Below are 21,385 nucleotides of genomic sequence, written 5' to 3'. Positions count from 1 at the left end.
ACTTTTTCTGGACAAAAATAACCAGCACCTTTACCTCCACCACCAAGAATAACAACATCAATGTAATCAACACAAATTCAACAACCAAATCAACACACAACAACAATAATATTAAAAAACAACAAATCAAAATCAGAATTAAAAGCAGTCACAGAAGCAGAAAAAGCAGAAACAGAAACTCAAACAGAAGCAGAAAGTAGAAGCCAAAGCAAAGAGCAGAAGTCGAAGTAAGAAGCAGAAGTTGAAACAAGTAGCAGAAACAGAAGCAGAAACAAAGGCTGAAGCAAAAACAGGGAGGAAGAACGGTGAGAACGCGACGGAAAGTAGCGGCGATGCAGAAGCAAAAGCTCTCTACCTGGCTGGCGACGGCGACGACGGCTCCAAGCCTCGCTAGCGCCGTCCCCCCTTTCCCTTCTCCCCCTTCCCCCTCTCCCTTTTCCCTTTTCCTTCTCTCCCTCCCTCGCGTCCTTTTCCCTTCTCCCTTGTCCCCTCACGTCGTTTTCTTTCTTTCTTTTATTTTATAATTTTTTTATTAATATGAGTAATTTAGTAATAAAATAAAAAAATTTTATTAAAAAGAACAATTTTAATATGAAATTAAACGTTAAGGACGATTCTAAATAAAAAATTACATTAGAGACGATTTTGATTCTGACCCTCAAGATTAAAGACCAAAACAATACTTATCATTTCAATTTATTAGAAATAGTTGGCCAAGTGAAAAAATATATAATAAAAATATTTCATGAAAAAATAAAAAATATATAATTTAAATAAAAATGATTTTGTAATTATTTTATGTTAAGTGTTCCGTTAGGTACAACAAAAAATGTGAATAGTATAAAAAATGAGTTGTATTTCAGGTCCATTAAATATTTAATTTTACCTTCATATTTTACTATCTCTTTTATTTAATTTTACCAACTCCTAATCTAAATTGTTTTTTTCATTGTAGCTATCTCACTACCCCTATTCTAGCACGCAGCCATTGTCGCTTGCATTGAAGATCCCCAGCGCCTTCCTCGCTCGCCATCACTAATTTTGTGAGGAAAATCATTATTCTGTCGTTACTCCGACGCACTACACTACTACCTCCTTGTCAACGACGCGCCGTCGCGTCTTATCTCCATCCTTCACGCACTGTTGCTCTGCTCATTTCGAAGCCCATGAAGTGACGTCGTACCGTCGCTGAGTCAGAAGTCTTGTTCCGCCATTATTCTAATGCTGCACTTCTGTCCTTACTTTTACACCGCTGCATTGTGTTTTCGCCACTTTAATCGCATGCCATTTTGTTTCGTTCATCCAAATAGTATGACTCAAATATACATCTACATCTTAGTGAAAATAACCATCTGCCTACATAGTAAAATGAATATCATGTGGAGCATGTACATACAGAATCAAGCAAATCAAGTAAAATACCAATTGTATACCCAAATAAATATCCACTTTAGAATCAAAAAACCATTTCCATACATAATAAAATGAACATCCTTCGCCAATTGATGACTCCATATCTAGTCCTATTCACTAGCCTTCAACACCAAAAATAATAACTCCACAGGATAGGTGCTTGATATAGCAGTAGCAGCACCGCCTTCAGTGATCACGAGACAATAGCTGCACCAGAGGCACTAGGGTCGTGAACAGCAGCGGCAGTGGGAGCACGGGATTGCAAAACTGCTGCACAGGTATCGCGGGACAGTGGTACTCTCAAATGGACAAACATCTCGCATCAAAATTCTCATCGGCGGCGACAATGAAACGTGGATGTGGACCAACAGGCACCGTAGAGACTGTGTGGTAGAGGTCAAAGTTGCTGTTACGGTGAAATGGGAGGAACCATAGATAACGTAAATGTGTTTAGAGGTGTTAATTTTAAATCTTTAAATTTTAAAATATGATAATATTTAAATAAATAAATTTTTGAATTTTAAAATTAATTTCATATTTTTTTAATCTATTGTTTGAGTTGTTGAATACATATGTCATTCCTCGACTAAATTCCTATTTTAGTCCATGAGATTCACGCGATTACTCATTTTAGTTTCTGAAATTTAAAATTATCTATACTGGTCTTCCATATTCAAGTCCGGGCACCAATGTGGTCCCTCAACTCTTTTCGGGGATGATTAGGCAAACGGAGTGCTGATATGACACCTTCCCTACTACGCTGGATGATGAGTAAACGACGCCGTTTACCCTTGACATCCAAACAAGTCAGAAATATTGTCGCTTTGTATATGAAAGGGAGAAGAAACTATGGAGACCCAAAATAAAGTATTCTTCTTCTCTACCTCCACTATTCTTCATTTCTGACTTATTTGAGCATTTAGGGTAAATGATATGATGTCATTTACTCATCATCCAACGTAGTAGGGAGGATGTCATCTCAGCATTTATTTGTTTGGTCATCACTGAAAAGAGTCGAAAGACCATATTAGTATCGGACTTAAATGTAGAAGTCCAATATATATAATTTTAAATTTTCGAAACTAAAATAGATAATTATGTGAATCTAAGTGATCAAAATGGAGATTTAATTGTCGTTCCTCTATACTTTTTTTTTTTTTTATGTTAAAAGCTCCGTTAGTTGACGGAGTTGCGTGTAAAAATCAAAGAATACCGCTTGCACATAATCAGACATTATTTTTGCCCATAAGAATCTATATATATTATATGATTATATATGGTACCATGCTGCCATTCCCTTCCAAACCTTGTCTTAGCTTCCATTATATAGGAAATTAGGCTTCCCCCAGGAGTTGTAATCTCAACGAGCACGCGAAAAATGAAACCGCCGCAAACATCTTCAGCTCATGTTCTGATCTTCCCATGTCCAGCACAGGGCCACGTCAACTCCATGCTAAACCTCGCTCAGCTCCTTGCACTCCGCAACCTCCACGTCACTTTCCTAAACACCGAACACATCCACAACCGCCTCACGCGCTTTGCCGACATAGAATCCCTCCCGGCTCGTTACCATACACTCCGGTTTAAGACCATCCCTGATGGTCTACCGGAGGAGCACCCTCGCTCAGGGGAGCGATCCGTGGAGCCGCTTCATTCGGTGAAGGTGCACGGTAAGCCTCTTTTGAGAGACATTTTGGTAAAAGAAAAGGTGACTTGTTTGGTGGCTGATGGCTTTTTCGGAAAGTTGGCGAATGATTTGGCTGAAGAAATTGGAGTACCAATTATTCATTTTCGGACCATAGGAGCTTCTTGCTTCTGGACTTATTTCTGGATTCCGTACCTCTTTGATTCCAATGAACTCCCTGTTACAGGTATGCTATGTGCCTCATATTCCTTAATCCTTATCTTGTTTCTTACTGTATCATACATGATTACGATAGTACACCACCGAAAATGTAGATTTATTAATTTAGATTATGGCAAATACTCAAATGAAGATTGTAAAAATATTTTTTAAAGATATTTTATTTAAAAGTATAATTTATTTATTTAGCTGCACTTTAAATAAAAATAATATTTTTATAAATATCAAAATCTAACCGTACAATCTATCATCTAAAAGTCAAAAGAAAATATTTTCACATGAATACAATTATAAAATGGATTCCGCTAGGAAGACATCAAACTCTTGACCTTTTGGATCTAACACTTTAATACCATATCATGATACCACTCATCCCAAAAGCTTCAACTGATGAAAAAATGTAACACTAATAATTATATCTCTAATACTCCATAAACCTCCATTGTACACATTATATAAATATTTCATTGGCTCCTCGTACTTTCCCTTATAAAATTTTCACTCTAGTGTCTACCACATTATTATTAGCCGTGTAAAATTTGAAGGTTATAACATGCATTTTTATTAATTACTTTACCTTATTTTTTATATAACATAATAAATAAAAAAAGTTATAGTTTAGCACTGATAATGTAATAGTTTCTGATCCATAATGTGACAATAATAATACACATTTCAATATAATCAGAAGGGTTTATTTATGCTACATTTCAATAAAATCTGTCTTAATAACTAGATCTCTTTTTTAATTTTTCTGCTTAAAATATTTTTCAAGACTTTTTTCAAAACAAAAAATTATCTTATTTTTGAATTTGAGTAAAAGATGAAATATATACGTCGGGGTGGTTGTGCACGTTATCTCTGTACTATCTTATCTACGCTACTACCACTTTTCATACAATTATTGGATGTTTTTGGATTGCTCTTACTTCACTTTTCGCCTTATCCCTGATATAAAAAAACTCACAAATTTTGTCCTTTCAGTTTTGTTTTTTTTTTGTTTTTATAATAAATCTGTATTAGTTTCAAACTTTCTTTTTGCAGTAGTCACCTTAATGTTTATACTTGTTCATATATTAATAATATGTTGAATTTTAAATTTACAAATAATAAGACCAATTAGTCCCTTAAAGTTAGGAATAAAAGAAATTAAACATGGACCTCCGATCCAAAAAAGGATGTGATGACTAATAGCATGTGGTATGTTATGTCCAAAATCCTTGAAGGGGAAGAGGACATGGACCGCATCATAAGCACCATACCAGGAATGGAAAACTTACTTCGATGTCGAGACCTCCCAAGTTTCTGTCGTCCAAACCGGGCCAAGGGTGAACCGTTCATTCCTCTCGAAACCATCGTCTCTGAGACCCACCAAACGCTCCGTGCACGCGGGGTCATATTCAACACCTTTGATGATCTTGAAGCCCCTGTGTTGTCCCACCTACGCCGCCGTTTCCCTACCATCTTCACAGTCGGCCCTCTCCATCAACACCGTGAATCCAGAGCACCAACCGCCGCCAATACAATGACGTCAAACAACAGCATCTGGCAAGAGGACATGAGTTGCATGGCGTGGCTCGATTCTCAGCCATTCAGATCAGTCGTATACGTCAGCTTTGGTAGCGTCACCACCGTCACGCGGGAGAGTCTCTTGGAGTTTTGGTATTTACATTTCACAAATACTTTATTTTAGTGATTGATTTTTGGTAGAAACTCCGGTGCAGTCGACTTTACGTGAAGTTAATAGTTGAGAGAGTCGTTAGATGATTTGACTGATATAACTAAATTTTTATTTAACGACTTTTAACTATCAACTTTACTTGAAGTCGACTGCACTGGTTTTTAGCTTAATTTTTTTATGTATACATAATATATGGAGTTAACGTTAAATAATTTGATAGATTTAATTAAATTATTGTTTAATAATTTTTAATTATTAATTTTACATAAAATTGCTTATTAATATAAAATTGAGTTATTTTTATTAATTTTAATTTATAAATATGTGACTAATTATATTTTTAAAATGATTTTTTTCTTTCTTTTGTGAATACCAAATATAATCTCTAAGTGACTAATCATATCAAAATATGTTTATGTAAACCGTTAGATAATTTAATATATTTTATTAATTTTTTTTATAATTTTTACTAAATTATTTAATATAATAAATATCAATTTCTTAAAAAAAATTTCACATAAAGACATAAAAGACATACATCTTAATGTGAGTATTCATTTAATTTCTATAAATGTTTTGATTTATAGCTAATATTTGGTATCCATATATCACGAAGTTTCTATATTTAATAAACATATTCATATTTGAAATTCAAGTACATATCAAAAAATATATATTATGATCTATCATCTATTATTATATTAATTATTAGGAAAAGTATAGAAAAATAATAAGAATATTAAACAATGTAAACAATAGCTGGATGTTTAATTTACTAAATGTGTAGATGGTTATTATTAGAGTTTATGAAGTAATTTATGAGTGGAGTATTTTTTTACTTTATTAAGTCAAATTCTAGAGTTTATTATTCATATTGTTCACAAAAGTCACTGTCTACTTAGCAAAATCGTAATTATTATCTAATTAAAGTGAAGACTCAGGTACAGTCGACTTTACATAAAATTTATAACTGAGAGTGGTTAGATAATTTTATTGATTTGACTAAATTTTCATCTAACAATTCTCGACTATCAACTTCACGTGAAGTCGAATATTTCACCTCTAATTAAACTCTTGGTACATATATTTTCATTTAGGTACGGTTTGGTTAACAGTAAGATGCTATTTTTGTGGGTGGTGCGGTCAGACATGATAGCCGCCGGGGAAGGAAAAGATGAGAGTGTACCGGCAGAGCTGGTGGAGGGAACCAAAGAAAGAGGGTTAATGGTTGGGTGGGTCCCACAAGTGGAAGTTCTTTCACACAAAAGCGTTGGTGCATTCATGACGCATTGCGGGTGGAACTCGACCATAGAGAGTGTGGTGGCTGGTGTGCCTATGATTTGCTGGCCATACTTTGCGGACCAACAAGTGAATAGCAGGTTGGTGGGTGAATCCTGGAAGATTGGGTTGGACATGAAAGATGTTTGTGATAGGAAGGTGGTGGAGAACATGGTGAAAGATGTAATGGTCAATAGGAAGGAGGAGTTTCTTCAATCGGCAGAGAAATTGGCAGTTTTGGCTAAAAAAAGTGTGAGTGAAGGAGGTTCTTCTTACGACAACTTGGACCGTTTGATTGACTTCATAGAATTGATCAGCCAAGAGCATCTTCCCACTGAGACTAGTTAGCATTAGCAATGGCCAATTGCAATTTATGGGATGTGGATGTTCCAAATTCCAATAAGCAAATAATTTTTTGTTTGCTATCTACCTCTACTTGATAGAATTATATGGGTTAAGAATAACTATATAGAAACGTGAACCACGTGTGCATTGACGAATCTAAAAATTTTTAATACTGGGACAAATATACATATATTATAATAAAATGTTTTTATTATATCATACTCTTTAATCAATTTTCAAAAGCTGAAAAATAATTGATACTAACAACCACACAGAAAATGAAACAACAGCAAACATGTTCAGTTCATGTTCTGATTTTCCCGTGTCCAGCACAGGGACACGTAAACTCCATGCTAAACCTTGCTCAGCTTCTTGCAGTCCGCAACCTCCACGTCACTTTCCTCAACACAGAACACATCCACAACCGCCTCACGCGCTTCGCCCACATAGAATCCCTTGCAGCTCGCTACCCTACGCTTCGGTTTAAGAGCATCCCTGATGGTCTACCGGAGGAGCACCCTCGGTCAGGGGAGCAAGCTATGGAGCCGCTTCATTCGGTGAAGGTGCATGGTAAGCCTCTTCTAAGGGACATTTTGGTAAAAGAGAAGGTGACTTGTTTGGTGGCTGATGGGTTTTTCGGGAAGTTGGCGAATGATATGGCTGAAGAAGTTGGAGTAGCAAGTATTCATTTTCGGACCATCGGTGCTTCTTCTTTCTGGACTTATTTCTGGATTCCATACCTCTTTCATTCCAATGAACTCCCCATTACAGGTAAGTACGCCGTACCCATTTAGGCATGGTGAAAATTCAGTTGAAGTCGACTTCACTTGATATTTGAGAACCGTTAGATGAAAATTTAGTCAAATCATCTAACGGCTCTCAAATATCAACTTCACATAAAGTCAACTGCATTTGAGTTCCACCTTCATCATTCATAATTTCATATATGGTGACGATATTACATATACCATGAATAATATCCGGTGAAAATATGTTAATTTTAAATATCTATTTGCTAGTATATTTAATTTAGATTATTAGCAGTTTAAACTTTTGAATGTTATAGTACCATGCATTTTATTAATTATTTTTATATAACATAATAAATAAATAAAAAATTTATAGCTTACCGCCGCTGGTAGTGTAATATTTTCATTATCCATACATACTAATCAATATATATTTCATGAATCATTATACATTTTAATATAGTCTGTTTTAATAACTAAAATATTTTTTTTCTTCTTAAAATGTTTTTTTAGGGCTTTTTAAATAAAAAATTATCATATTTTCCAATCTGATTAAAAGATGAAAGATTTACGGTGTCCACATTATTTCTGTACTATCTTATCTACGCTGCTACCACTACTTTTCGTACCGTTATTAGATATTTTGGATTGCTTCTTAGCCTAACAGGGGACGTTGATACTTGGCCACGAAAACTCACAAATTTTGTCCCTTTTTTAAGCTTAGGAATTAACAAACTAACAAACAAAAATGAGATTTTTAAATAGACACTCGAAAAAGTTATGAAAATTATTTGGAGTTTTACCTGAATATTAATGTGAAGTTGTGAACTAGTAGTGGTCCGATTATGGATCTCATGTCCTGAATGAATTATATCCTATATTTCTGTTCAATGTTTAAAAACATACAATATTTTGCCGTTTGAGAAATGTTATGTGACTATTTGTTTTAAAATGTGGGTCTAAAGGAGGATGTTGCTGTTAAAATTAGGGTATTGTTTTTAACCGGTTTAATTATTCGGTTGATCCTATAATTTTGTAAAATTTTTAATTAGGTTTTTATACTTTTTTTTTAATTGAGTTCTTGCACTAAATTTTATTTATAATTTGGTCCCTATACTTTTTTTCTTTTATTGGATTTCTGCACCAATTTTTTCTTTTTTTAATTGAATCCCTATATAATTAAATCAATTACTGTTAAAAAGGATTTAATTGAAAAAAAATTGATGCAGGGATCTAATTAAAAAAATATATATAAAGACCTAATTAAAAATTTCATAAAACTATAAAAACTAACAGAATAATTAAACCTTTTTAACCTCTACATCTGTGTGTAAAAGTTGGGATAGAAGAGCGACGTTTCCTATTTTTGGAAGCTCCTTTGGAAATGAATGTCCTTTGGAAAAGGACGACGTTTTGGCTTCACTTAAAATGTCATTATTTTGTTCTATAACTGATACCTATCACTTAATTAGACACCTTAGATTGTTAATCTTTATGTAAAGAGAAAGTATAGAGAGTCAATGACCTAAGCGTACAATGTGTACAATGAAAGTTTAAAATGTATTAGAGATATAATTATTAGTGTTACATTGTCCTATCAGGTTATGTTTTTGGGATGAGTGATTTCAGGATATGATATTAGAGTTCTAGATCTGGAAGGTCAAGAGTTCGAATCTTGGTGAACCCAAAATTAGCTTTTTATTATAACATGAGATGTTTATTATCCTTGATATTCGGATGGTTATTCTGGATAATATAGGTGATGTTCATTTTATTCATAAATCAAAGATTTAACCCATTGTACACATTGTACGTTTAGGCCATTGACTCTCTAACACTACTCTTATGTAAAATATCTCCGTTAGTCTAGATCAAATGATGCTGAAATTTATGATTTATAATAGAAAAGATTAACATAAAAGTTTTCATTAATTTTTGAGGAGTGTCAAGGACTAAAAAATTTTGTAATTTGTAGTGATTAATTAATTATTATTAATGTTTTTAATAGTAAAATGATATTTTATTTTTTTTTAAATAACTAAGTGCTAGTTAAATTTTAATAAAATTGTTGATTTTATAGACGATTTTCTCTTAATTTTTTTAGAGACAAATCTATTTGATGGCATAAATTTTGAGGACCTATTTGAAAGAATATTAAATTACTCTTTACTGTATTATTATACAGTTGAAAAAAGAATGTGAAGTTAAAAGTTATAAGAATGGCGCATTCATCTTTTTGTGCTATATGACATATAGTTCTAAGTTCTCCATTACCATGTGCAAAATGATCTCATGACTAAGTCCATGAAGGGGAAGAAGACATGGACCGCATCATAAGCACCATACCAGGAATGGAAAACTTGCTCCGATGTCGCGACCTCCCAAGTTTCTGTCGTCCAAACCGTGCCAAGGGCGAACCGATCATTCCTCTTGAAACCATTGTCTCCGAGACCCACCAAACGCTCCGTGCACGCGCCGTCATATTCAACACCTTTGATGATCTTGAATCCCCTGCGCTGTTCCACCTACGCCTCCGCTTCCCTACCATCTTCACCGTCGGCCCTCTCCATCTACACCGTGCATGCAGAGCACCAACAGCCACCAATACAAAGACGTCAAACAACAGCATGCGGGAAGAGGACACGAGTTGCATGGCGTGGCTCGATTCTCAGCCATTGAGATCGGTGATATACGTGAGCTTTGGTAGCATCACTACCATGACAAGGGAGAGTCTCTTGGAGTTTTGGTACAATTTGCACGTCTCTCGTATAATGTTGCTATACAATTGTGTAGCTTATTTAATCTTGGATTAATTCGAAGAGGAAAAGTTTAGGGGTAGTAACTTTTGTGTTTTGTGACCAGCACTTAATCATCAAAAGAGAAGTGAGTAATCTCTCATAATTGGATGTAATCTTACATCATAAAAAACATTATTGATGGCCAATTGATGGTTACAAACACAAAAGTTGCTAGTCTCTAGCACTCTTCTTTCAAAAAATTGAGTAACTTAGATAAAGATATTTAAAATATATTTTTAAATATTTTTTAATAATTAAAATTTAACATATATAATCGATTAAACTGTGTCATTTTTTGTAAAATTAGGTTAGACAAATTAATTTGACCAAAAAAATGGTGAATCAAATTTTGAACCGATCTAAATTAATATTATTTTTATAGAAAATGACTATAATACCTTTATTATAAAAGATAACTAAAATATTTTTATTATATATATATTAATTTTAAAACCCTAAATTCTAACTTTTTTTTGCCATCATACTATTAGAATTGAAAATTTTTAAAATTAATATATATATATATAAAAGAATATTTTAGTTATTTTTCTTAATAGATTGTTTTGTATAAAAAAATATTTATTTAGACTAATTTAAAATTTAATTTATTAGTTTTTTGCTTAAACTAATTTGTCCAGTTTAATTTTAATAAAATTAACATAATTTAATCAGTTATATGTGTTAAATTTTAATTATTAAAAAATATCTTTAAAAAAATATATTTTTACTATCTTTATCTAAGTGGCTTCTCCTTTAAAAAAAATCACATACACTTACTTTTACAATGATAGTTGAATATTTGACTAAATTATGATATACTAATATCAAATTATGTTATCTTTATTAAATTTTATAAATACACGACTAACTATATTTTTAAAATTATTCATATTAATACTAAAAATCAACTATTAAAATAATCATATTTTTTTGTCATAAAATTATTTTATGAATATCAAATATAAATGATAGATATTCATGACTTCGTATTCATACATATTAGTTGCTATGTTAAAACTCATATTCTTATTCGTATTCAAAATTTAATTTAGAGGAAAATAACAAATAAATTCTTCAATATTTACATTTTAGATTTTATTGGTATCTAATTATAAAGATTAATCTATCTCAAATATAAATTTTTAGAGACTTATTTGTTACTAATATATTAATGATCTATGACTTATTAATATATACTTTTCTTAAGGTAGAAATTCACGTGGAGTCGACTTCACGTAAAATTGATAGATGAGAGCTATTAGATAAAAATTTAGTTAAATCAGTCAAACCATCTAACGGCTTTGAACTATCAATTTTACGTGAAGTTGGCTGCACATAAATTTCTATCTTTTCCTAATTATTATGTAATTAAACTCTTGGTACATATTTTTTCATTTAGGTACGGTTTGGTTAACAGTAAGATGCGATTTTTATGGGTGGTGCGGTCAGACATAATAGCCGGCGGGGAAGGCAAAGATGAGAGTGTACCGGCAGAGTTGGTGGAGGGAACCAAAGAAAGAGGGTTAATGGTTGGGTGGGTGCCGCAAGTGGAGGTTCTTGCACACAAGAGCGTTGGTGCGTTCATGACGCATTGCGGGTGGAACTCGACCATAGAGAGTGTGGTGGCTGGTGTGCCTATGGTTTGCTGGCCATACTTTGCGGATCAACAGGTGAATAGCAGGTTGGTAAGTGACTCTTGGAAGGTTGGGTTGGACATGAAAGATGTTTGTGATAGGAACGTTGTGGAGAACATGGTCAATGATGTTATGCTTAATAGGAAGGAGGAGTTTCTTCAATCGGCAGAGAAATTGGCGATTTTGGCTCGAAAATATGTGAGTGAAGGAGGTTCTTCTTACGACAACTTGGATCGTTTGATCGAGTTCATAGAATTGATCAGCCAAGAATGTCTTTGCACTGGGACTAGTTAACTTTTTTATTATTATTATTATTTGCTTGTTATCTACGTCTACTTATCTTTGTGGAATAATTTGCATCAAGAAGTGAAGAACTATGACATCCTCCTTAATTAATAAGAGAAATCTATAAAAAGATTACTTGTATATTTATTCCTTTTATTTTGCAAAGTAATTAAAAAAGTTCTATCCAATGGCCTAATTAATTAAATATATATTTGCATTTAGACTTTTAAATTTGTAAATTGTTAATTCAAATATATATTGAGTTGTTTTTAAATTGCTTATGACACAAATAAAACTAAAAAGAAAAAAAAAAACGTTAAAGATGATATTTTGGTATGGTGCCTATCTAACATGTCTATAATATGATTCACAAGACATTCACACTCGAATCCAGATACAATTGTTGCAAGACACATATGATAACCATTAGATTAAGGTCTCATTATTATTATCTCTTTTAGTCATGGATTTCTTTTATTATCTATTGGTCATAAATTGTGTGTCTAATACTCTATTTGTCAATTATTTTTTGGACACGTACTCTATTGTCTGATTGCATTGTATTTTGGATTCAAGCGATGAAATCACTCATCCTAACAACTTAAACTGATTTGATTTTGGAGTTCATCAAGAATCGAACTCTTGACCTTTCGAATTTAGAACTTTAATACCATGTTATGATATCACTTATCCCAAAAGCTTCAACTAATAAAAAAAGTAACACTAATGATTATATCTTTAATACTCTTTAAACTTCCGTTGTACACATTATACAAATATTCTATTGACTCCTTATACTTTCATTTTTGGTATTATCTTCCTCGCAATTTAAAAACAAGGTTTTTTCAATTAATAATCAGCCCTACTGTTGAAATAGCCCAAATGAAATTTAAGAAGAACGAAGTCTCTTTTGTTCTCGTGAGATTCTTTCATATGGGTCTAGCCCTTTCTCGTTGTCTGACATTCTGACCCAAAAACATAAGCAAATGAAAAATACACAACAAAATTTACCCAAAAAAAAAAAAGACAAAGGAGAAACTTGAGGAAAACCTAGCGTTAACAAATTGGCTTGTCATCCTATTCATGAACCGTGCATAACAGAAGAAAAGGTTTATAATACTTGATATTTTCCTAAAAGAAGGCATTCAACACAAGGTACAATACAATTGAAAATTTGGGATATTTAGACATGGACCTAGCATGCAACTAGCTAATAATACAATTTGCTAATAATATATGATATTATAGATCAAATATAGAAAGTCTAAATATTGTGTTTGAGTTAAAGTAAATCTATAGACCAAACCGAATATTATTAATAACTAACTCAATGACTCAGACATGCATGGATGACTATGGTATTATTTGTTAAAAATTGGATTACTTAATCTTTTAAATTCATTATTTATATTAAATAATTAAGAAATGGATTTTAATGCCGAAACATATCTAAATTCATAAATGTAATTTAGGATAATGTTGGGTTGATTTATGATTTACTTGATTTTGATTAATGATTCCTTAATTTTTTTTTAACCAAAATCTTTTGTAGTTGTAACAAAATTGAACAATAACTTTTCTAATGGGTAAGGATTGGAAAGATAAATTTATTATGTGTAGGAATTTAAATTCTAAAGATCTTATGAATATTTGAAATTTTGAATGTACTTTTTATCATAGTTGTTAAAATCGGATTATTAGACCGGCCAATTTGACCAAAGAAATCGATAAACTAAATTCCAAATCCATATTTTTTTATTAGATTGTCCATCGTTGTCCTTGCATAAAACCAGGTAAAGCTTTTCTTTCCCTTTTTATATGTGGCGTCCACCTTTGATAAATATAAGAAGAGATCTTAACAAACATAAATATTACTTTAATTGATCACTAAAATCCGATACCTATTGGTCATTAGTCATTATTAACATAGCATATCGTTCACTTTGAGGAAAAAAATATGTATTTATTTATTTATTTATTTTTTTGGATGGGGTGAGGGAGAATAAATCAAATTTTCCCGTTAAATATTCAATTTATAAATAATATATACTAATCTTCCACTAAAGTTTGGACGATATTACACTTGATAATTCTAGATTTTGTTATCAATGAGATTAACTTCATGTATGCTTATATAAATAATCATACTGCATGTATTGATGTATTTAGTAATTTATAATTTTTTTATTATGCTATTGTAAAAAATTGATTAGTTACTTATTACAAATTTGAATATTCTTGTATATATGATAAATTTAATTATTTTATTGACTAATTATTTAATTAAAAACTATAATGTTATATTTATAAATATACATAAATATATAATAGTTGATTTTTAATATACATATAATTTTTTATTTTTTTTTTGCACATTCGAACGCTAAGTTTGTATGTAATTATAAAACTAAGCCATTAAAAAGTTTATGTAAATATGAAAACTAGAATGGGTGCTAAGTATAATTTATGTAATGTCAATGGAGAAGCTAAGTGAGTGTAACTAAACTTAAACAAGTTGTGGAGGTTTGCTAGTTAGTAATTAGCTTGTCTAAAGCCGTCGCATGTTGGTATATACGTAAATAAAAATGTTATTTTTATATTAAAATCAACCACTAAAATCAGTTATAAATGAATGATGTATTAAATATACATATTGTTTAACTCAATTTTAATATGTATTTTATATTAATTATTGATTTTATTATATCCCTAATACTAGCCTTGTAAAAAATTGTGAAAAGTAGTAAGATTAGGACAAGCTTTCGTTTTTGGGTTGATGATGCAGTTTCCTATTCTACCCCTAATTTGGTATCTCAAAATCACTAATACGTGAATGCTAAAGTTCCTAAGGTAGCGTTTGTTTTGAGATACTGGAATAGAGACTGAGAGATTGAGACTCAGTATCATGTTTGTTGACTCAGAGACTGGAACTAAAATTTCTGTCTTCGTCCCTAAAATTTCAGTATTTCAGTATCTCCAAAAAGTGAGGACACAAGAGACTGAAATTCTTAAAAACAGAGACTGAAACTTTAATAACATTTTATACCTAAAATACTCTCATTTCAATTAATTAATTTCAGTTTTACTTTTTGTACAAATTAAATTAGAGTTTCATTCTTATTTTAATTTTTGTCTCCTACTTTACACCAAACAGAATACTGCAGATATTTATTTCTATTTCTGTCTCTTAGTCTTTGTCTCTCAGTCTCAGTCTTTCAGTCTCTATCTCTCCACCAAACGCTACCTAAACTACCTTATTATAAGATAGAGACGTACAGAATAACATAGGGTGAGTACGAATTGATTTGGTTCGGATTTAAGATGAAATTAGAATCGAACCGATCAAAATGTAATTAGTTTGGTTTGATTTAGATTTGTATTCTTTTGTGCATATATCCGAACCAAACCAAACCGATTAAAAACGAATTGATTCGGTTCGAATAATTAAATATTTGAAAAAAATCAAAATTTTATATTTAAAATTCAAAGTACAATAAACATACAATAAACATTCGGGTTTACGGGTTAGTTTGGATTTCGCACACTCAAAATCAATACCCAAATCAATCACTAACAAAAGTCATTGATTTAATTCGGATTGAACCCGATTACCCGTTGATTTCAGAACCAATTTAATTATTCGGTTCGGATTCGAACATGTAATCGAATACCCGCTACCCGTGCTCACCCTACAACAAACCCATTGCAAATAATCCTTTTGAGAAGTGGCATGCATAACTAACCCACATTGGTATCATCCCCTAAAAGATATTGTGTATATTCTTCTCACTCTCTTTTAAGTTGGTGCCCCACCTTGGATTTTTTATAACCAAAACCGGTCAAACTAAAGCCATAACCTTGCGCATAAAAATTATAGCTATATTGGAGATTTAGAGGGAACAATTAGATATCTTTGTTGGTTCAGTTTGAAGTTGCACAGTTTTTAAATTAATTGATTCATGTACTTTAAAATACGTCAATGGAATTCAGTTATGGCCACTTTCCTATTTCAAGTGTGACATACGATGATGAAGATGATTTGTGAGGTTGGTGATGGTGGGGTTTAATAATTTTTTATTAATTAAATCCATGTTAAAAAATTACTTAATTGAAAGAACACATTAACGGGTTTAGTTCACCAACTTAATTAATAACAATGTAGGTGGTTAAATTCCCTCTTAAAAAAGCTCTTTCTTGCGTTTGACAATGACCTTGTAAGATATATGTAATATGTTAATAGTACTAGCTTTGAGATTGGGGGATAACTAACGTAACATTGTGACAACACAGTTGAAAGTGGATATATATGTTATGATATTGTCGAGATTTCATTAGTATATCTTTGGTCCCTAGTAAAGTTAGTATAACTGTATAACTATCCTAATTATCTTTTTTCCCAATGCTGTGTTTTGGTACAAAACTTGAACATTCAGAATTTTGTTTTTTAGCGCGGGGTTTGCGGGTGCAACATATTCAAGGAGGGAACCGCAATGTCAACGGATTTGGACAAAACGCCGTAAACTTAAAATCGTTAAACCAAACAGGCCAGGTTACTACAAATATTATACACTACTTTTTGCCCCAAACATAAATATCTTATGTCTAATTTAATTAGAGTTTAATTTTGATATACTTACAGTATACTATGTAAAATATTTTATATAATTATTAAATTATATATATTTTTTAATAATTATTCACACAATAAAAATATAATATAGTATTTTTATTAATGTAATAATATTACATAATTAAATATACTTAAATTATTCTAAATCAAAATTAAATTCATTTAATTGACTTAATTGCATTTATATTATTATGATTTATAATTTCATATTTATTAGAATTATATTTTAGATAAACTAAAGAAATAAAGAATAAATACATAGAAAGAACATAAACATACGTCATTCTCTTGCAATCTTAATTAATTTTATTTAGTTTTTATTATCCTTAAAGTTAAATATTTATTATATGAAAATCTCGTTAGATGAACAATAAAAAATGCAAACAATATAAATAATAGAATGTATTTCAAGTCTATTAACCATTCAATTTTACTTTCACCTTAAACTCACCATTTTTATTTAATATTACTTTGACCTAATTACACCTCTTTTAACTTAAACTCCTTTTTCACCGCAGCCAGCCATTCTTCACCTACCCCAACATGCAGCCCCTCTCCCCGGCGAGAAAGCTTCCCAGCACCGCCGTCTCCCGCTGTCACCAACCCTGAGTGCAGGTGAGTCGCTTTGTATTAATAACAAACATCTCATTTGCATGAAAAATAAACATCTGCATGCGTATAAAACTTCCACTACATACTTTGTCATCACGTTAACCCTCATCAACGCTCAAATTCACAATACTGTTGCCATCTAATTGATTGGAATTATCACTGATGTAGGACGATGGGGAATTAAAAACTCGTTCACCCATTGATGACTCCATCAACGGTCCCAATAGCACACCTTCAACACCAAAAATGGATAATGAGCTTGAGTTAGCAGCAACAGTGCCGCCCCCAATGGTCACGAGCCAGCAACTGTGACAGTGATTATGGTGTCATGAATCACAGTGATGGCGGGAGCATGGGTTCATGAAAAATGCATGCTTGCGACTGGCGACTGCACAGGGTGCGAGGGCAGCAGTATTCTCGAAAAGAAAGGCATACTTCGCGGCAATTGCGATTTCGTCGAACACCTTGGATTGGCGCTCTCTCCGATGGTGGGAATTGCGTATGATCACAGTGCAGTTAGAAAAAAGGAGTCGCAGTGTGTTTTATAACATATTACTAACTAATTCTAATTATTCAAATAATTAAATTTAAATAAATTTAATTAATTATTAATCTGATTTAAATCATTCTTATTTTATACCGTTGTTCAATATTTACGTTGTTCATCTAAAATAAAATATATTAATAGGTTCAAATAAAAATATTATAATACACAAATTTACATAAAATGCCCATTTATAAAACAGTTTTGCTAGGTAAGCAATGATTTTTATAAACAATGTTAATAATGAATTTTAAAATTAGTCAAATAAAGTAAAAATATACTATACTATAGAAAAGAAAGATTAACGTAATACTAGGTGTAACAGTACTATTTATAAATTCTTATTTTTTAAAAATTCAAAATCTGAAATAATTAAAAATTAATTAAATTAATTAATTTTAATTTTCTCTTTTATTCTATTATTTACATTAACTCCGCCTATGTTACACTTGCGGTACATAGCCGGTCCCAAGCCCGGATAAAGAAGGATGGTTATGTTAGGTCTTCGACAACCAACATAAAAAATTAGTCGAATCCCCATGACATGAATCAAATACACTATTACGCTGTCAAATGAGCAAGAGCCACTGCATCAGTGCCCGGATGTAGTGTTAAATGAGAAAGGGTTCTCGCTTTTTCGTGAACAGGCGAGGGTAAATAAGCTAGTTTACAAAGTAAAAAGTAAAGGTCGGAGCGACAGAAGGTTGAGATTTGGGACATGGAACATAGGCACTTTAACAGGAAAGTCCATGGAGGTGGTGAACACCATGACAAAGAGGAAGATTAACATTATGTGCCTACAAGAAACTAAATGGGTTGGTGAGAAAGCTAGAGAATTGGATACTTCTGGTTTCAAACTTTGGTATACAGGAAATGTGAAGAATAGGAATGGGGTTGGAACTATTGTAGATAAGTAGTGGAAGAAGGACGTAGTGGATGTCAAGAGGGTGATAGATCGGATCATCTCTATCAAACTTGTGGTGGAGGGAGGTGTTTTTCATGTGATTAGCGCCTATGCACCACAAGTTGGTTCGGACGAACAACACAAGATAAGATTTTGGGAGGATTTAGAGAGTTTGGTTCAAGACATAGCTTTGGGAGATAAGATTTTTTTAGGAGGAGATTTAAATGGCCATATTGGGAGAGAAGTGACTGAGTATGGGAGTATTCACGGAGGCCATGGTTTCGGAGTGATCAATGCCGAGGGTAAAACTATTTTGGACTTTTTTTCAACCTTTGATCTTTTCATCGTAAATACATGTTTTAAAAAGAGAGACGAACATCTTATAACTTATAGGAGTGGCATGACAAGCTCTCAAATCAACTTCTTATTGTTGAGGAGAGTCGACCAAAAATTTTGCATTAATTGTAAAATTATCCCGAGAGAGAGTTTGACAACACAACATAGGGTGCTCGCCATGAATTTTCGCGTTGAGAAAAATTGAGGAAAAGACATCATACGAAGAACCCAAGGATAAGGTGGTGGCGAATGAAAGGTGAGGAATAAATAAGCTTCCTAAGATGGGTAGAAGAAGAGGCAAAGTGGGATGGGAATAGAGGCGCGGAAGAGATATGAAGGGAGATGGCAGAAGTTATTAGAAGAACAGCAAAATAAAGCTTTGGTGAATCTAAAGGAATATGACCAAGATATAAGGAGTCCTGGTGGTGGAATGCGAGTGCACATGAAAAGATAAAGATAAAAAGGGAGTGCTTTAAAGAGTGGTCTTTATGCCGCAACGCATATAACTGGAAAAAATATAAGGCGGCTAAAAAAGAGACAAAAGTGGTTGTAAGTGAAGCAATAATAAGAGCATATGAGGGTCTCCACCAGTCTTTGGGCACGAAAGAAGGAGAAAAGGTATATATAGAATCGTAAAGAGCCGTGAAAGAAAAACGAGAGATTTGGATCAGGTTAAGTGCATAAAGGATAATGATGGAGAGGTGTTGGCTCAAGAGGAGAAGATTAATGAAAGGTGGAAGAGCTATTTCTACGAGTTATTTAATAAGGGATAGAAGACTCTTTCGAGGCTCGGTCGGTTATGCTCAAGGGAAGAAGATAAAAATTTTGACTACAATCGAAGGATTCGAAATTTCGAGGTAAAAGAGGCTATAAAGCAGATGAAAAATGGTAGGGCAATAGGACCTGATAATATCTCGATTGATGTTTGGAAGGGCCTTGGAGAAAAATGCATCAACTGGTTAACCAATATTTTTAATAAGATTTTAAGGTCAAAGAAGATGTCTGATGAGTGGAGAAAGAGCACCTTGGTACCTATCTACAAGAATAAGGGGGATATACAAAGTTGCAAAAACTATAGAAGGATCAAGCTCATGAGTTTTACCATGAAGTTATGGGAAAGGATGATAGAACGGAGGTTGAGAAAAGAGACACAAGTAACAGAGAATCAATTTGGATTTATGTCAGGCAGATCTACCACTGAAGCGATATACCTATTAAGAAGGATGATGAAAATGTATCGTAATAATAAAAAGGGATCTACATATGGTGTTTATTGATTTGGAAAAAGCGTATGATAGGGTGCCAAGGGAGGTCTTATGGAAGGTTTTAGAAAAGAGGAGAGTAAGGATCGCATATATTCGTGCAATTAAAGACATGTATGAGGGGTCACAACTAGTGTGAAGACTCAAGGTGGTGTGACAGAGGAATTTTCTATTGGTCTAGGATTACACCAAGGATCATCCTTAAGTCCATATATTTTCACATTAGTCTTGGAAGTACTCACAGAGCACATCCAAGAGCCTGTGCCATGGTGCATGCTTTTTGTCGATGATATCGTCCTTATGGAAGAGTCAAAGGAATACCTAAATAAGAAATTGGACTTATGGAGAGAAGTTCTAGAAGTGTATGGTCTGCGCATAAGCCGTAGTAAGACGTAATATATGGAATGTAAGTTTAGTCGTCTTAGAAGGGAAAACCCTATTATAGAGGTGAAGATTGGAGAAAACATCCTACGAAAAGTTAAAAGTTTTAAGTATCTTGGGTGCATCATATAGGATAATGGAGAGATTGAACAGGATGTAAATCATAAGATCCAAGCAGGTTGGTCAAAATGGCGGAGTGCATCTGGTTTTATATGCGACAAAAAAGTGCCTTTAAAACTTAAAGATAAATTCTATCGCATCGCTATAAGACCGGCTATATTTTATGGTACAGAGTGTTGAACAGTCAAAGGGGAGCATGAACATAAGCTGAGTGTGGCAGAGATGAAGATGTTGAGATGGATGAGTGGTCATACGCGATTGGATAAAATAAGGAACGAAGATTTAAGGGAGAGAGTTGGAGTAGCACCCATTGTGGAAAATATGGTTGAATCGCGTCTCAGGTAATTTGAACATGTGAGAAGAAGACCGATAGAACACCCAGTCAGGAGGGTGGATGAGATGGAAGATAGATAAGAGGCGAAAGGCAGAGAAAAACCTAAAAAGATCATCCATGAAATGGTCAAACGAGATCTACATGTAAACGGTCTCTCTGTAGACATGATACATAACAGAACACAATAGCATCGTTTAATTCATGTAGCCGACCCC

General features: G+C 32.8%; 2 protein-coding genes across 2 annotated transcripts; both read left to right on the top strand.

Moving 5' to 3' along the window:
• The first annotated feature begins 2,533 nt into the window (after window positions 1–2,533).
• Window positions 2,534–6,800, top strand: LOC112799957 (7-deoxyloganetic acid glucosyltransferase-like). The gene is made up of 3 exons (XM_025841971.2): window positions 2,534–3,284; window positions 4,504–4,939; window positions 6,056–6,800. Exons 1-3 carry the CDS (start codon window positions 2,792–2,794, stop codon window positions 6,582–6,584), a joined length of 1,458 nt encoding a protein of 485 aa, XP_025697756.1. The 5' UTR covers window positions 2,534–2,791; the 3' UTR covers window positions 6,585–6,800.
• LOC112799956 (7-deoxyloganetic acid glucosyltransferase-like) lies at window positions 6,800–12,188 on the top strand. The gene is made up of 3 exons (XM_025841970.3): window positions 6,800–7,352; window positions 9,641–10,076; window positions 11,528–12,188. Exons 1-3 carry the CDS (start codon window positions 6,860–6,862, stop codon window positions 12,054–12,056), a joined length of 1,458 nt encoding a protein of 485 aa, XP_025697755.1. The 5' UTR covers window positions 6,800–6,859; the 3' UTR covers window positions 12,057–12,188.
• The last annotated feature ends 9,197 nt before the right edge of the window (window positions 12,189–21,385 follow it).

The sequence above is a fragment of the Arachis hypogaea genome, chromosome 5 (genome assembly GCF_003086295.3).
Source record: "Arachis hypogaea cultivar Tifrunner chromosome 5, arahy.Tifrunner.gnm2.J5K5, whole genome shotgun sequence".
Classification (NCBI taxonomy): Eukaryota; Viridiplantae; Streptophyta; class Magnoliopsida; order Fabales; family Fabaceae; genus Arachis; species Arachis hypogaea.
Note: the sequence above shows the minus strand (reverse complement) of the source record. Positions and strands in the feature narration are given on the sequence as shown.

Excerpts from the sequence above, each read along its gene's own strand:
- LOC112799956 (XM_025841970.3), top strand. The coding sequence starts at position 6,860 with ATGAAACAACAGCAAACATGTTCAGTTCATGTTCTGATTTTCCCGTGT. Across the intron at positions 7,353-9,640 it reads CAATGAACTCCCCATTACAG|GGGAAGAAGACATGGACCGC; the intron begins GTAAGTACGCCG and ends AAGTCCATGAAG. Across the intron at positions 10,077-11,527 it reads GAGAGTCTCTTGGAGTTTTG|GTACGGTTTGGTTAACAGTA; the intron begins GTACAATTTGCA and ends TTTTTCATTTAG.
- LOC112799957 (XM_025841971.2), top strand. The coding sequence starts at position 2,792 with ATGAAACCGCCGCAAACATCTTCAGCTCATGTTCTGATCTTCCCATGT. Across the intron at positions 3,285-4,503 it reads CAATGAACTCCCTGTTACAG|GGGAAGAGGACATGGACCGC; the intron begins GTATGCTATGTG and ends AAATCCTTGAAG. Across the intron at positions 4,940-6,055 it reads GAGAGTCTCTTGGAGTTTTG|GTACGGTTTGGTTAACAGTA; the intron begins GTATTTACATTT and ends ATTTTCATTTAG.